The 15,607-nt window shown below is 30.3% G+C and overlaps 1 protein-coding gene across 5 annotated transcripts; it reads right to left on the bottom strand.

Moving 5' to 3' along the window:
* Positions 1-338: 338 nt before the first annotated feature.
* Positions 339-15,277, bottom strand: LOC148627771 (nicolin-1-like). 5 transcript variants are annotated; one of them, XM_088578464.1, is made up of 9 exons: positions 15,050-15,277; positions 11,360-11,395; positions 9,014-9,104; positions 6,986-7,086; positions 6,258-6,368; positions 4,843-4,908; positions 4,120-4,176; positions 1,891-1,995; positions 339-1,063 (listed from the first exon to the last, which is right to left on the bottom strand). In XM_088578464.1, the coding sequence occupies exons 1-9, from the start codon at positions 15,176-15,178 to the stop codon at positions 1,022-1,024; spliced, it is 738 nt and encodes a 245-aa protein (XP_088434590.1). In that variant the 5' UTR covers positions 15,179-15,277; the 3' UTR covers positions 339-1,021. The 5 variants fall into 5 exon arrangements, with proteins under 5 accessions (XP_088434590.1, XP_088434599.1, XP_088434615.1 ...); XM_088578473.1 differs by having other exon boundaries at positions 11,372-11,395; XM_088578489.1 differs by lacking the exon at positions 4,120-4,176 and having other exon boundaries at positions 15,050-15,272.
* Positions 15,278-15,607: the final 330 nt, after the last annotated feature.

Genomic DNA, 15,607 nt, shown 5'->3' with positions numbered 1-15,607 from the left:
AGCCATTGTTAAAAGAGTGAAAAACTTCTGGTTCTGGTGTTTTCCAGCCTTTTTAACAGATTTTTCCAATTTCAATATGTTTAATTGATTACCATAAACTAATCAAGTCAACTGTAAAACATAGTAAAGAGTTGGAGAAACGTCATAAAATTTTCTTCAGGTTGATTATTTAAAGGTCAAATTTTGCCCTTACCAGACCAACTCCTTTATTTGCTTCATTCACATCCTTCTTTCTACTGTTGTTTTTTGAAAACCCAATAAAAACTGTTAAGGAAATACAAAATCTAAAAAACATTCACCTTGATTCCATAATTCCTTTTTTTATATATCAGTCAAGACATTTAGAAACTTTTATTGTTCAAGCTGTACATTGTAACATAAATAAACTAAACAAATTGAGAATCATATTTAAAGTACACATGATCAAAACATTCAGTAGTTTTTCCCCTGATTTTAAGAATCTCTCTTAACATTAAATATGTAAAATATAGTTAAAAAGCAAATTCATCTTTCATTTCAACCTTCAATCGAAGTTGTAACAATTAATGACATCTTTAAAACCAATAAATATTAAAAAAGTTTAACAAATATAATATATATTTACGACATGTTGATTGTTCCAAGAACAGTGACAAACAATTTATCTTAAGATTTCTTAATTCTAGAATTAACAACAAGGCAAAAGCTAGTATAAATCAGATGGATTGTTCTAGTGATCATAGCAATGTCTGTGGAGAGTTTGGAAAAGGGGAGTTAACTTTGTATGCACTTTATATTACTTTGTATTGCTCCGACTATTTCATTTATTTATTTTTTATTCCAGGAAAAGTCAGGAGGACCAGCATTGAACGAAAAATATTTGATACATTACTGACATTTTGACAAATATGATATTTTAAATCACATTTATAAACATTTCATTGCATTGTCACTAATTTATGAAGGTACAAGAAGCATTTATAGGACACATTCACTTTTTCTTTCTTTAAAGTTGTGTCTTTTCTTGGACTTTATTCTTCTCTCAGGTGTATGACAGCAAGTTTATTTCATAACATCCATCAACCTGAAACCAAATTATCATGGATAACATAGTATAAATTGTATTGGGATAATTGTACTTTTCTAAAATTTTGTTTTGGCAAGTGATAAATGTGATGTATGTAGTCTGATCAGAATTCAACATCATTTGAAGTAACCAACCATTGGAAGTGCAGACCTGTTTATGCTATTTTAAGACCAACCATAGTTTTATTTTATGAATATTTTATGAAAATGATTCATAAAATCTTAAACTTTGTGTCATATTAACATAGTTTTTTTTTATGAAGATCACAATGCATAGAGTGTAATTTGCACTAAAATATCATAGAAACTAATAGGAAAACTGTAATTGTAATGGTAAACACCTCTGGAAGTGATGAATTTTGAGATTTTTAAAAGTACAGCAGTCAAAAATTTGAAAGTGTGAAATTGATAGCATGGTGTCAGAATGCTATTTTGAATAGGGTGTGTAAGTCTCGTCACGTGACTATGCTGTTTCACAAGATTGGGTCATAGTCTATTAATCAAATGCATGGAGCTAGGCCATTTACAGAGCATTGAGTTCAGTATTAAAATTACAAATATCCAGATTTACATCATAAAAATATTAACAATAGCATAGAATAGAAGATTTTGCATTGTAAGGTAGCGTTTTGAGATCCTGGAAGTAAACAATAAGATACAAATGGGTCTTTGGATTTCAATATGTTCTATATAGGAAATTCCGAAATAGAAAATGAAGAAACTAGAATGAGACTTACAAACCTTTTTATCATACCTTATGGTCAATTTTACACTTATGACTTTTTGTGATCACAGAATAACGGTACCTACATGTTACCACCTTACCTCATATCTACCCAGTTGTTTTTCTGTTTGTTTAGCTCCAACCTCTTCTGCCAAAGCCCACAGATGTTGTAGGGAGGATGAAATAGACTCTAAATTTGGAACACTCTGTGAAAATATTGTAAATATTGCATTACATTGAAAATTAGAATATATCATGGGATATACATATATGCATAGTAAATCTTTCTTTTAAATGCTTATCCTGTACATTTGTTTAAATTTATATTTTAATGAAACGCTTTAGATTTACTTCAATTACATGTACCAATAGTAATATGAAAACACTGTTTGATATTTACCATAAAATGCTGGTAGCATTGATTTATGATAGCTTTATGAAAGTTACAATAAACTAAATATGCAAAAATTGCAATATAAAGTTGAATTTCTTTTAACCTTATTAAACAGTGCAATGTAAGTTATACTTTTCGCTAATAGAATGGTCAAAAGGATCTGGACATGGACATACAGATATTCTTCAGTATTTTCATCCTAACTTTGTCATTATTAATTTGTCAATGTTATAACTATATGACTAAAATTCTGAATACTTTCTCTTTTTTTTGAGTATACACAAGTCAAATGTAAATCTGATAGGCTTAAAGTTTAACCAGTATCAAAACTGGGGAGGCACAGTTATTTTTATACATTATATAGACTTTGTAAAGAGTGACAAGTCCCTGTAACATAAAGTCCCTGTTTGAAATTTGGTGGTTTTATGTAGCAGATCACTTATATAATCTCCTTTTCTTAATGAACAGACTGTAATGAATTCTTCTGTCTACATACATACATAACATCAATGTTATTTTGGAATCTACTTAGGTAAGTCAAAGAAATATTACAAAATGTGCTATAATACACAACACAAGTTACACAACACATGTGCATCTATATATTTACATTATATATTCAGTGTATTTACACAGTACAATTGCAGTGTATGGTTTAAAGAGTATATAGAGGCAATCATTTATTCTACATAACAGAAAATGTTGATACATAAATAACTCTATTACATAAAAGCTACAGATTTAAAAAATGCACTATGATTAACTGTCATCGAGGCTTTGAAATGGAAATAACCACTTTATCAGTTTATCAAGTAGCATTTCCTTTTTAGAACAAAGTACATGTACTATATACATTTACATGTAAACCATTGAGATTTTAAACAAAAAAATATAAAGTGAAACTGGTCACAATCAACAGATATAATACATAAAGGAGAAATAAATATTAGGTTTACCATTCCCATCTTCATTTAAGACCCCTTTATCACATATACCAGGAATTAAATCTGGATCAGAGGATGATTGGCTAGTTTTATGCTTTATTTGTTTAACAAGTCCCATGTGGAAATTTTAAAAACTTCAAAAAACACAATTTAACAACAACAAAAAAATCTAAAAACAAAATTGTGATGCAGCCAAAAAGTTCATTCAATTTAATTTGAATTGATACATCACAGTCTATGTTTTATACCCATCAATGTAGTTAAATTTTTTTTAAATAATTTCACACAATTCAAAAGCAAATTGGCAAAACAAACCTGAAAAAAATGCATCTACACAAGGTATGGGAACAAAATGCTATAAAATATCTATAGGTAGACCTGACACTATTGAGTCGTAATCTATATTCACATATGTTAACTACCTCAGATAGTAGGAAAAACCATAAGTATGGTTTAGCTGACAAAAAATCTACACAATGCAAAAAAGAGCAATCTTTGTAGAATTAATATTCTAAGTCTTTATTACCATTTAAGAAACAATGGAATCAGCCCACAGTCTTATAATAATTTCATATACCATTAAAAATGAATACCAGTATTATGATGGGTCTTTTTTTAGTCTTTTGTTCATTCCTGATATAACCATAAACATTTCATGGTATAGAGGAAAGGTGATAGTGCAATTTTCTTCTTTTTATTTCTGTTAATTATCACACAATTATAAATGAAATTAAGCTTTTAATATAGTTATCTTTCTTTAAATCTTTAAATATTTGATGTCACTTTCTACCTGACCAGACCTAATTATTGTACTATTACCGGCATGTAGTATTGTCATTACTTCTAATAAATGTTACCTATGAAACTGTTGTACATAACAATATATATATGTATACAATAAAAAAGCTAGGTAAAAGGAAGGGTTTCTATCAAAAGCTTTCAATACAATCACTGAAATAGTGCAACTGCTACCTTGCTAAACAATGTCTTACCAACAAATACTTAGATCGTTCCGATCTTAACTTGTCACAAAAGTTGTCAATGTCATCCTGTATCAAAATTTAATACTTAAAAGGTAAATCTAATGAAGTCAATAACCTTTTTATCTTATGCAAAATTTATAAAATGTGTTGGTTATTTTCGAAATGTGGTGTACATTTTGAGAAATTAAAAATGCTCCAACAGAAATGTTCTCTAGACTAGTAGACAAGACCACTTATTCTGTGTCTTTTACAAAAATGATTTTTTTTCTTTCCTGGAACGAGTTTCAATGTTTTTTTTACTATTGATTTTAAATTCAAATAACTACTATTCTATATCTACAAATGAAAAATTATGAATTATCCCCCAATTATCAAAACAAAAATCTAAGATTATTTAATATAAAAAATGCCAATTCTAATTTTTTCAACTTATAGATTTTCTTTTTACTACTTGAGCAAAAGGGAAATAACAGAAGCATTTTTTTTTTTTTTTTTTATAAAATCTCAATGAAATTTGTTAATTAAAATTCCTTCAATTTTAAGTCATTATACCTTGATACATCAATGTTGTACATGAACTCATGATTGTGATTACAGAATATTTCTGAACAACATACCCATAACTTACGAGGTATTATTAGCATTAAGAAGAACAAAGTGAAGATTATAGTACACTAGATCATGCACAAGTAAGAAACAAAGCTGAAAAGGCTTATAATAAAGTGACCCTACATCTGGTTTCTTGCTCTTTCCAGAATCTTCTATCAACCAAGCTGGCAACGGTGGAGGCTTGTTCATCTGAAAAAAAATATTGTTATATAAGAATCATTTAGTTTTGTTTATTGTAGATTTATACTGCTTTTATATGCTTAAATACTATCTGCCATAACACCAAATTCTTAAAGAATGAAAAAATTGTGAGTAATGCTCACATGGTGATACCCTTATCCTTTTCCCAAGAAATCATATAGGAAACCTCATAGTTTATTCAGATGGAAAACTAACTGAAAAGTCCATAATGGCATTATCCAATAAAGAATTTTGTAAAGTTTTTATCAAAATCTATTCAGTGGTTTTAGAAGAGTTTTAGCAGATTAGAAGATGGTCCTTCCTTGGTCAATCAATAAAAAAGTCCATGTTTTGTATCAGGAAATCACAAAAGACATTCAGATACAAAACAAAATTGAGGGTGCACAATGGCATCATGATAAAAAGAATTTGTGTGGTTTCATCTAATTCCATTCAGCAGTTTCAGAGAAGTGAGGACAGATAAACAGATGAACGAACAGACAGAATGAGCACATTATACCTCATGCTTTGCGATGGTATAATAAAGATTCTTCTTTGAATATAAAATGATACAATATACTTCGATAAACAAATAGCTGCAGTGAAGAACATGATACAACAATCTCCAGTGATCAAGAATCCAAGACATTTTCAACAAAGTTGAATTCTACACTACTGCACATTTTCTCATTTATTTGCGTTAAAACCACAATCCTCCTAAGGAAATAATTGATAAAAGAAAAAATCATTACAATAACAATTTTTTTTTTGGTTTATGTTTTCAAGAGAATAGTCAGTGGTATATCATAATTTATCCTGCAACTAAGCTTCCTACTTTATAAATACAGTGTGTCAAATAAACCAATGCTGTATTCATATAGTAGCATAATATTGTCTCCTGTTTACCATTCTCATTTTGAGGAACAGCTAGTGCAGAAAACATGTTACCAGTTTTGGGGTGCTTCCTAATACATCTGCATTCAAGAGATGATATAAAGTGATGTGACTTATCATCTTTTTCTTGGGTATATTTTAGATTTTTTCACAATTGCAGGATAAAAACAATGTACTTTTGAGGTAAATATACAATACATGTACATCGCCTGAAAATATCAAATATATTTTTACTCGCTGCAAAACAATCAGAATCACTCAGAAAACTCTTACAATCTGAAATGATTCTAAAGCTTGTACAAATAAATTTGATATTTTAGGGCAATGTGTGTATTGTATATTTACCTCAAAAGTACAGTATATGAAAAGAGGAGCTTTTTTATCATGTGTGCTATCCTCAATAACTTATGTCTAATGGCCCAATTTTAATATTGTTGCAACTATAAGGCAAAAAAATAGTTTACATCTGATGGTCTGTACAGCTTTAGTTCTTCTATTTTAAAATCTTTCCACACAGATGATGGCTGTTGAAGTATAACACGTAACTGGATGACATTGGATAGATCTGTTATAAACTGAACAAAAACAAAAAAATAGATAAAGACACGAATATTGCACAAACTATCACTTAATACATACATTTAAGTATTTTTTTATGTGGTGAAACATTTCACAATTTTGGTGTAAAAAGGAATTTATTTTTGCATACAAAAATTGTAATAAAGTTTTTGCAATTCCAAAATAATCCACATATATGTACATGTATTGAATAAGGAGGAATAATATATTATTTGGAAGTATAATTAATGTGGTCTTTTTTAGTGTACTGACATCTACCATGGAAATAGAAATAATATTAAGTAATCACAAAAATAACTGCTCATATGTATACAGTACTACCGCTCATATGTATACAGTACTACATGAAGGTATTTTACTGCTTCTTAGTAATGTTTTGACAAATGAAATAATGCTAGATATTTATGCACTATTACATCATATAGTGTGTATTTAGTAGAAATTACATATTTAAAATAAGATAGATCAGTGAAGGTGTCAGTTACAAAATACCCATCAAGTTACTTCCATCATTCTTAAATTTATCATTGTTTATACAAATTAAAATTTCAGAAAAAAATCTCTACTACAACGAATAGAAATGATATATCATTGAAAATATGATGAATCTCACATGTTTTCTCCCAAGACAAAAGTAATCCTGGGATCCTTCTTCCATGTGTGGGTTGGGCATCAGTCTGTATCTTCTCAGGCATGTCTTCCATTTAGCTTCACCTTTTTAAAAGGACATCAAAATTTGTGTATAGTTTTTGACAGTGAGATGAAGCTAAAAATGTCTATATAATATTTACCATTAAATAAGCCAGTTAACCTTTGTTTTGCTGGGCCCTTATATATCCAGGCTTGGCCCTGTGTCAGCTTTATTGGTTCTTGCAGTGTAAATATTAGTTTAGGAAAGCACAATTTGTTTCCATCTGCAAGCAGCATGACTACTTTAAAATGAGGCCACCTTATATAGAGTTTGTTAAAAAATAATGACTTTAGAGCTGAAAAATAGGTTATGAGTTTCCTATGCCCAAAAAGTGAGATTTTTTAAGGAGTAGGGCTCATTTCTTGACCCCTTGCCACAGCCGAATTAATCCATGGTTCTTTATTTTGCCTGAAATCTAAATAAGAATGATGTCTCTCACCACCATAACTATGTCACCCCATGTATTAACTACTTCCAGTTTTAGGCCAACCTGAAGGCAAAGATTGGGAAAAAAATCCTCATTTTTCATACCAGTGACCCTTCAGAGGACTTCTAACCTCCCACTCATGACAGTAATGAACCTTATTTGGCTTCAGTGGCTTTCACAGAGTACAAGCTGTGGGATAAATGTGCTTTGGTTCCTGTCTTGCTCCTGTCGAACCCCACGTCAAGCAAAAAGTAGCCAAAATGACCACTTTCAAGTGGCAGACCCATTTTTACACAAACATGGTAAGAGATATCTGAAATCTGATTGAAACAGGCAGGCAGGGATTTTTTAAAGGAATCCAATACAAAAAATATTCAAAATCGAACCAAAATAAATTAAACAATGCCTCTATGGGGGCTAATACTCCTCAGCCTGTTGAACCCAGTACATTAGGGGACCATTGTGGACACACTTTTCATATTGGACTTAATTTTTATGGGGATAGACTAAGCACTTTTGACACACAATTTTGCTGCCATTCTTAAACACCTAACTACAAACAGAAATCTGTAGTTTTTCGTGTTGTTGTTGACAACACAATAACATAAAATGACTACAAATTTACTGTAACCATTAAATCCTGACAATATGCCTACCGCAATATGGCAATCTAACACTCTGTTGAGTTTTATTACAATCCTGCAATTCCTTGAGGAGGAGCTGCAGACAATGCATCAAACCAAGATTTGCTGAAAAAACAATTAAACCCAGCAGCATCAATTCTACAATTTTTGCCCAAACATACATTCCTGACAACATGCACATATCAGCACTCTATCAAGTTTCATAACAATCCTGCAAGTCATTGAGGAGAAGCTGCGGACAACGCATTAGACCAACTCCATCAGCTGTCATTTTTACAATTTTTACCCAAACTTAAATTCCTGACAGTATGTACATCTCCATGTGGTTATACAAATGTATTACATTTCACAAAGTTTCACAACAATGCTGCAAGCTGCTTAGAAAATATTTGCAGACAGACACTGACAGACGGACGGACAAACCAATATACCCCCCCCAAAAATAACTTCATTTTATACAACTGAAATTTATTTTTTTGCAGTTGTATAAAAATAGGGCATTAATGAAACATTAAGTGATACCCTGCCACATAATGGAGAAAAAAGGGGGATGGCAAATGTTCAAAATGGCTTAACTTGAAAATTGCTGAAAAGTGTATTTATCCTGTATTTTATGGTATCTAAATAGTGTGCAAAGTTTTATTGATCTCTTCTCAAGTTCTCACCTAGAAACCTTCTGGGGATGGACAGACAGATGGAGGGACATGCAACTTTAGGAAGGTATCACATAGTACCTCGTATAAAAAAATTACTAAGTCTATACACATTGCAAGAAGAGACACAATCAGAACATATGTTTTTGCAAGATTTTACATGGTTAAACATATCACATTATTGTATTGAAAAAATGTTTGATAACTCTGTCAAATGCAAACATACCTGAACCTTCTCCATTCTCTGGTGGTGCCTTATATTTTGCCCTAATTGTTATCAATGCTGTATAAGTGTTTTTAAAGTGAATTTCTCCAATCTAAAAAATTGCAAAATTTTATTACTCCTTGTTAAACAAAGACAAAAAAGTAATTGAAAATAAATGGAGAACAACATATTGCATAGATAACAAATCAACATTAAATGTTTTAACAGTTTAACTGTACATGTACAAATGTATATGTATACTATTCTGGAGTCACACAGCCATTTGTTGGGTTTCTTTTTAGGGTGTGTAAATAAACTAAGGAATTACAAGACTACCACTAGAAACTTATTAAAATATCAAAAGAGAAGTGCATGTCTTACACCAACATCCAAAATTTAAAAAGTGCACAGTATAAAATCCAATAAAATTAGATTAAAATTTTGTTTGACTTTAACTATGTCATGAATAGCTCAGGTTGCTTAAATCGCTACAGCTTTAATTTCTTAATTTTGCAAATAAATTTACTTAAAATTATTTTATTTTTTTAGGAAAAGTTACTTTCATACAAAAAAAAAATATGAACTCTAGACTTCAAATAGATGTGTGACATACTTTATCTGTTTGATTAATTACTAGAACCGGCAAAGACAAATGTCAGGACCAGATGTTTTGGATGAGCTAGTGTGCCTAAGCAATATTAAAAAAATATTATATAAATAAGACAATTTTTTCAAACAGGTGGGCACACAGCATTGTCTGCCTCTTTGCAATGTATACCGTGTTAATAAAACATAATGTTCACCCATTCCAAATGTAATGTATTAGTTGGTTATATCATCATGTAAATACAATCCCAACACCATGGACATCAAATGGACAATACATTTTCACCTTTTTCAACTAAACTTAAATCACTTCAGTAAAGTCATTAAATTTTGTTCACTCAAATCAAGTTGCAAGACTAAAATTTACAATCATGTGGATTTTTTCTAGTCTAATTTTAAAACAATATTTACAAACTTTTTAGGCAAAATAAAATTAATAAATTGATTTTCATCCCCTTTCGCCACTAAAAAATTGACCAAAAAAAAATTTGGACAGGAATTTTTAAATCAGGACTTTTTTCATGTCCGTTTATAGTATTGAGGTATTACAACACACAAATCTTTCACTTCTTGGTGGCTGACATGTTTCTTCTCTGAAACTGATGAGGCCATGAATTTAGAACATATCTATACTCAAATAGCTAAAATTAGGCTAGCAAATACCTGGAAAGTAATTAAAAAATAAAAAATAAAATCCTCCCATTCATTCTATATTTTTTGGGAAGGTTGAATGAAAATCTATCATTTAAGTTTACTTGGCCTAATGCATAAGCATCAGTCTTAGTAAGAATCAGGGAGTGGAAGAGACTTGATCTTAATAACTCACATCTTTAACTTGTAATTTGACTACATGTATTTGTACCATAAAAATCAAGAAATAAAGACAAAATTGTTCATGGCATTTTGGTCAAATGAGTTACAATATCACTGAAATGTACTGCAAATGAACATATCAAGGGCATATAACTCTGTCAAAAACCTTCATTTTCTAATATTCTTATGAAAAATGTCCAAATGTATCCAGTGAAGCAGAGATTAAAAAGTGAACATTTCATATAGAGGAGATTTCTTAAATGAAAGTTCATTGGCAGATTGGTGGGTTTTTGACATGTTTTAGGTATTTCCTATTTTGCCTGATTCTCACTAAGTCTTTTACTTCTTTGTAAGAAAGTATTCATAAACTGAAAAGAATTTAAGAGTGAAATGAAAATAACAATATAAAAACAATAAAGTAAAATTAATTTCACATGGTCAAGCTTGATTTAAGTAATAAATGATAATAAATACTAGTATCCAAATAAATATAATAAATATGTTTCATTAGAAATGTAAATTATCGTACTTTTTTTCTTATTTGCATTTTGCTATAGTCATGTTAGAATGCAATGAAACACCTTAGTAGTAATAGGTATGATATCAAAAAAGTATGTACAAGTGCATATTTTTTCATTGATAATTTTATGCAGTTGATTTAAAACAAAAAGTTTTACGAACTATTGTACATAATTGGACTTTCTGACAGGGATAACACCAAAACAGTTGTCATCAATTATATATTGCATGATGTATCAGAATGAAAAATGAGTTAGAGAAATAATGCACTGCTGCTTAATTGCAATGGTGAATATGCTGAAAAAAATATTAAACAAAAATGTTGAAAAAGGTGACAACCAATATCATTGTGATAAATAAAAAGCAATTTTCAATCTGCAAATAAAAATCCAACATATACATCCTTGCACTGTGAGTTGCACAATTTACCCTTTCACATACTGAAACTGATAGAGGATTGTTATTCTGAAAATATAATAACATAAATGTATTTTTATCATAAGTACATGTACTATGAAAAAATACCAAGACAAATGCAAAACAACAAAATGCAAACAACCTTTCGTAATCACTGTCCTAAATTACAATGTCCATATTCACATATTATGTACATATCATTAAAGTTTATCAATTATCTTACAAGTAATTAATTACCTGTTTGCTTGAAAATTGTATACAGAAGTAATAGTGTTCTCCCCAGCTGATATTGCCAGCATAACAGTATATCTTAGCACTGTGTTACTTACATCAGCATTATTCTATAATGTATTGAGAACAGCAATAGAAGTCCCCATTCTCCTATACACATTATTTTGATTATTAGAGACAAAACCAACTGCAACATCCATGATGTATTAGATTACTAAACAAAAATAATTTTTATCTTCACAACCACTGTCAATTCTTGCTGCATATGGTTTGGGAAAACTTCTGAGTAGCTGAGCTAAAAAAAATAATGCAGCTGACCCACAACCTCTAGACAATCAAGGATCTGCAAGTTGAAGCAGGAAACATGCAGCTTTTTTTAGTCAAGAAAACATCACAATTTTCTCATTTCAAATTTTTTGATCATTGAAAAATTATCTTCTATTTATAGTGTCGATCTTAGACAAAAAATTATTCAACTTTTGCCTTCACAACCACTGTCAACTCCTACTAAAAATGGTTTTGGTACTCAAATATTTGACTTATTGTAGCTGCAGAAAGCACTTAAATACTTGTAAATAATATATTTCAAACTATATAGCTACTTACTGAAGTGTAAATAGTTTAAGTTTCAAAGAAAAATGTTTCCTGTTCTTCCCGCTCTTTAAAAAACTTGCTAAAATGGCTTGCATTCCACAAGTACAAATGTATGAAAAAGGACTATTAAAAGATTAAAGAAATCCTTTAAAATGACTATTTTCATTGCACTTTATAATGACTTTGAAATATTAACAGTTGGAAGTTGACGAATTTCACTAATTTACTGATAATCAATAAGTAATTATTGATTTAAACAGGTAAATTTTGACATTTTTATTTTTTTAAGTTTTTCAAAACACATCCTTCCTCAGCATTTTCATCGTAACTTTGTCATTATCAAGTTGTTAATTCTTGAATTTAAATAACTAAAACCCTGAATAATTTCCCTTTCCCTTTTTTCCTATTTTTTCTTTTTTGCATTAGTCAAATATTATTCACATTCTTTAAGCTTACCCAGTATAAGGACTGGGGAGGCACAATTTTTTGGGGGTACAACCATACATTATATAGACTTTGTTAGGAGTGACCAGTCACTGTAATATACATTTCCTGGTATACTGGTTTAACCTGTTTCCAACGCAATTAAAATTTGGATTTTTTTGTAACATAGAACACAGGCCTGCAGGTGTGGATCATACATCATCAGGGTCAGGTGAAGAGATATTTACTAATATATTCAAATCTACTCAACATTCCATATATGGTTAATTATTCATTTTATAAGTTCACCATTGTGATTTTTACTGTATACCCTAAAAATCTTGATATTGATTTTCAACCTACAATAAAATAAAAAAAAAATGATAACCGGGTAATGGTCTGCGATATGAGAGACATTCCTAAATTTAATCTGATGATAATTAAATGCATGCATTACCAAGAATTTCACCTTTGCACCAGCACCAGGTTAAACAAAAACAGAAAATGACGCTGGATGCCCCTTGTCATTCATCTGTTCTTTAAGTAGGTCAATATTTACAATCATAATAATTTTTTTTACATTTAATCGAAGAATATTAAAGCTACATATATAGAAAAAAATGTCCATCAATTATTCTTTGGAATTTTTAATGAACACCAGTAAAGCAGTGTTCTCCCCAGGATTTTCTGATAGCGTTGTATTAGCGTGTGTGACACAAAATTAAAAGATCCCATGTTGAAAAGTGCCACATCAAATTTTATCTATTATTTTAAAAATGATCTGTGTATTCAAAATGTACTTCACTGTTTATGTTTATATGAATTTTTCATAGCTAAATATTATACCATTGAACTTGAAGTAATAATATCTATAATACTGTTTTTTTTTTTCTTTTTTATATTTAACACAAAAATTAAAAAAGATATTCTATCAAACGATAATTAATTCTTCATAAACATTTCCTCTGAAACCTACACAGCCATGGTTCTTTATAGATGTTGACCTGAAAATTTTTGCTGACATCAGACCCATTGGAGATAACAATCTTTCAGTTGTTTAGGAGCCTCTTTTCAATTAAGGGAATTCTCTATTAAAGAATCTTTTCTAGTCTTTGAAACTTTCAATGTATTTATGGATATAGAATTTTTTAATCATGTACATGTACTAGACTACTCTGGTCTTAAAATTCATGTTCCTAAAAATGTCAGTTTTTTAGGAAGTCAGTAGTTTGGAGCAAACATAGTTATCAGGAAAAAAACATAAATCTTATTCTTGTTAAGTTGACACACTAGTTCTTATGTTTTGTTTTTTGTTTGTTTTTTAATCATTATTATTAACATGAATTATTCATGACAGAAACCCAATCTACAATCTTTGAGTCATGACTTGAGTCCATATTCATTCATCATGCCTGCGGTATTATTTTTAGACTTGGGGAATTTTACTATCTATTTCTTAATTGATTTTCCTGCCAAAAAAACATGTTCTTGAGAGTTGAAGGACATGGCAATGTTAACATAAGGCAGCCATTTCCTGTTACTTTTCAAAGTGTTGGGAAATATCTGATGAAATAAATATTATTTTGTGAATTTTAGACATTTTTTTATATGAAAACATCTTGTGATTGTGCAACATTCTACCTTGCATTTATAAATAGCCACATGCTTTTGGTCAAGGGTTGAGTTACCTGTGACCATAGTTAGTTTGATTGGCTCAGTACATAGATATCTGAATCTGATTGACACTTCCCTTAAAATAAATGGCCAGGTGGGGTGACTAAGAATCTCGTCAGCAATGTCATAATTATGCGGTCATGGGAGATCAACATACCACAGCCAATTTACAGCTATTGATTGATCTGATTACCTTATAGAATGCTGTAAATGACCTTGCAGCACACGTTTCCTGCCATATTGGTTTTTATTCCACACATTAAACTTTATAGCACAGACCTGGTAGCAAGATAGCACAGTACTGAGGTCAATAGTGCAGTGCTCGAAGTCGATAGCGCTGTAAAGCGTAGCACTTTAAGGGCCTGGGGAGAACACTGGTAATGAGTTATCCCACTATACCATAACTCAGGAATTTCCAGATACATGTAAGAATGAGATTGTTTTTCAAATAACATTAATTTTATGTTACTGCTGCTTTTTCTGATATTCCAAGTATATCATAACCTTGTTCTGAGCCCAACCTGGGGTTGATCCAGGATTTTATGACAGGGAGGCATAATTACAAGACTCAGTACAAAAGGAAACCAGATAATGACATGTTTAATGAATGAGTATGATTGATTGCCATATTCAAAACAATAGTAAGCAGATTACAATAGTTTTTTTCTTTAAAAAAGGGGGTACGCCAATTGCGCCCTCACCTGGACCTGCCCCTGTCAAAAAGTTACATTTGTACATAGTTATTAAAGAGCTATTGTAAATTGTAATGTCAGTTTATACCTCTGGGTTGGTTATATTTGGGAAGTTTACATCTATTACTTTACATCCTGAATGAAAATCGGATTTTGAATCACTGATTGTCAATATAACAGGATTTTTAACATTTGCGTGCAATGGTCGGTCTGTCATCTTTCACATCCTTCGGTTGAAATAACAAAGAAAAATCGTTGTCAATGAAGCTCTCATGTCTCGGAAGGAAAAAAGTGTCCAAAGACCGGGCACAATTTAAATAAAAGTAGGAAATTAGATTTTCATATCTTTGTAATACAAAATATCATTAGAGAGAATTTGCTTTATTTGACAATTTGACAAATTCAAGTTTAGATATAAGTATTTTCTGATAAATTTGCATTAAAATAAGATAAAAAATAAAATCGTTGCTGTGTTCTCCTGAAAAAAAAATCATCGGTTATAAGATAATTCGAAATCATGACAAGCCGTCCCAAAGTTGTGATTGACAAAAAACATATTCAATCTGGAGTCAGCCTTTTCAACAAAATCTCAGTTGTCGGATAAAAGAAAAAAATATGTTATTATTAATTCATCAGTTTAACCAAG

The sequence above is a fragment of the Perna viridis genome, chromosome 1 (assembly GCF_037379345.1).
Source record: "Perna viridis isolate PV_CMFRI_1.1 ecotype Kerala chromosome 1, ASM3737934v1, whole genome shotgun sequence".
Lineage (NCBI taxonomy): Eukaryota > Metazoa > Mollusca > Bivalvia > Mytilida > Mytilidae > Perna > Perna viridis.
Note: the sequence above shows the minus strand (reverse complement) of the source record. Positions and strands in the feature narration are given on the sequence as shown.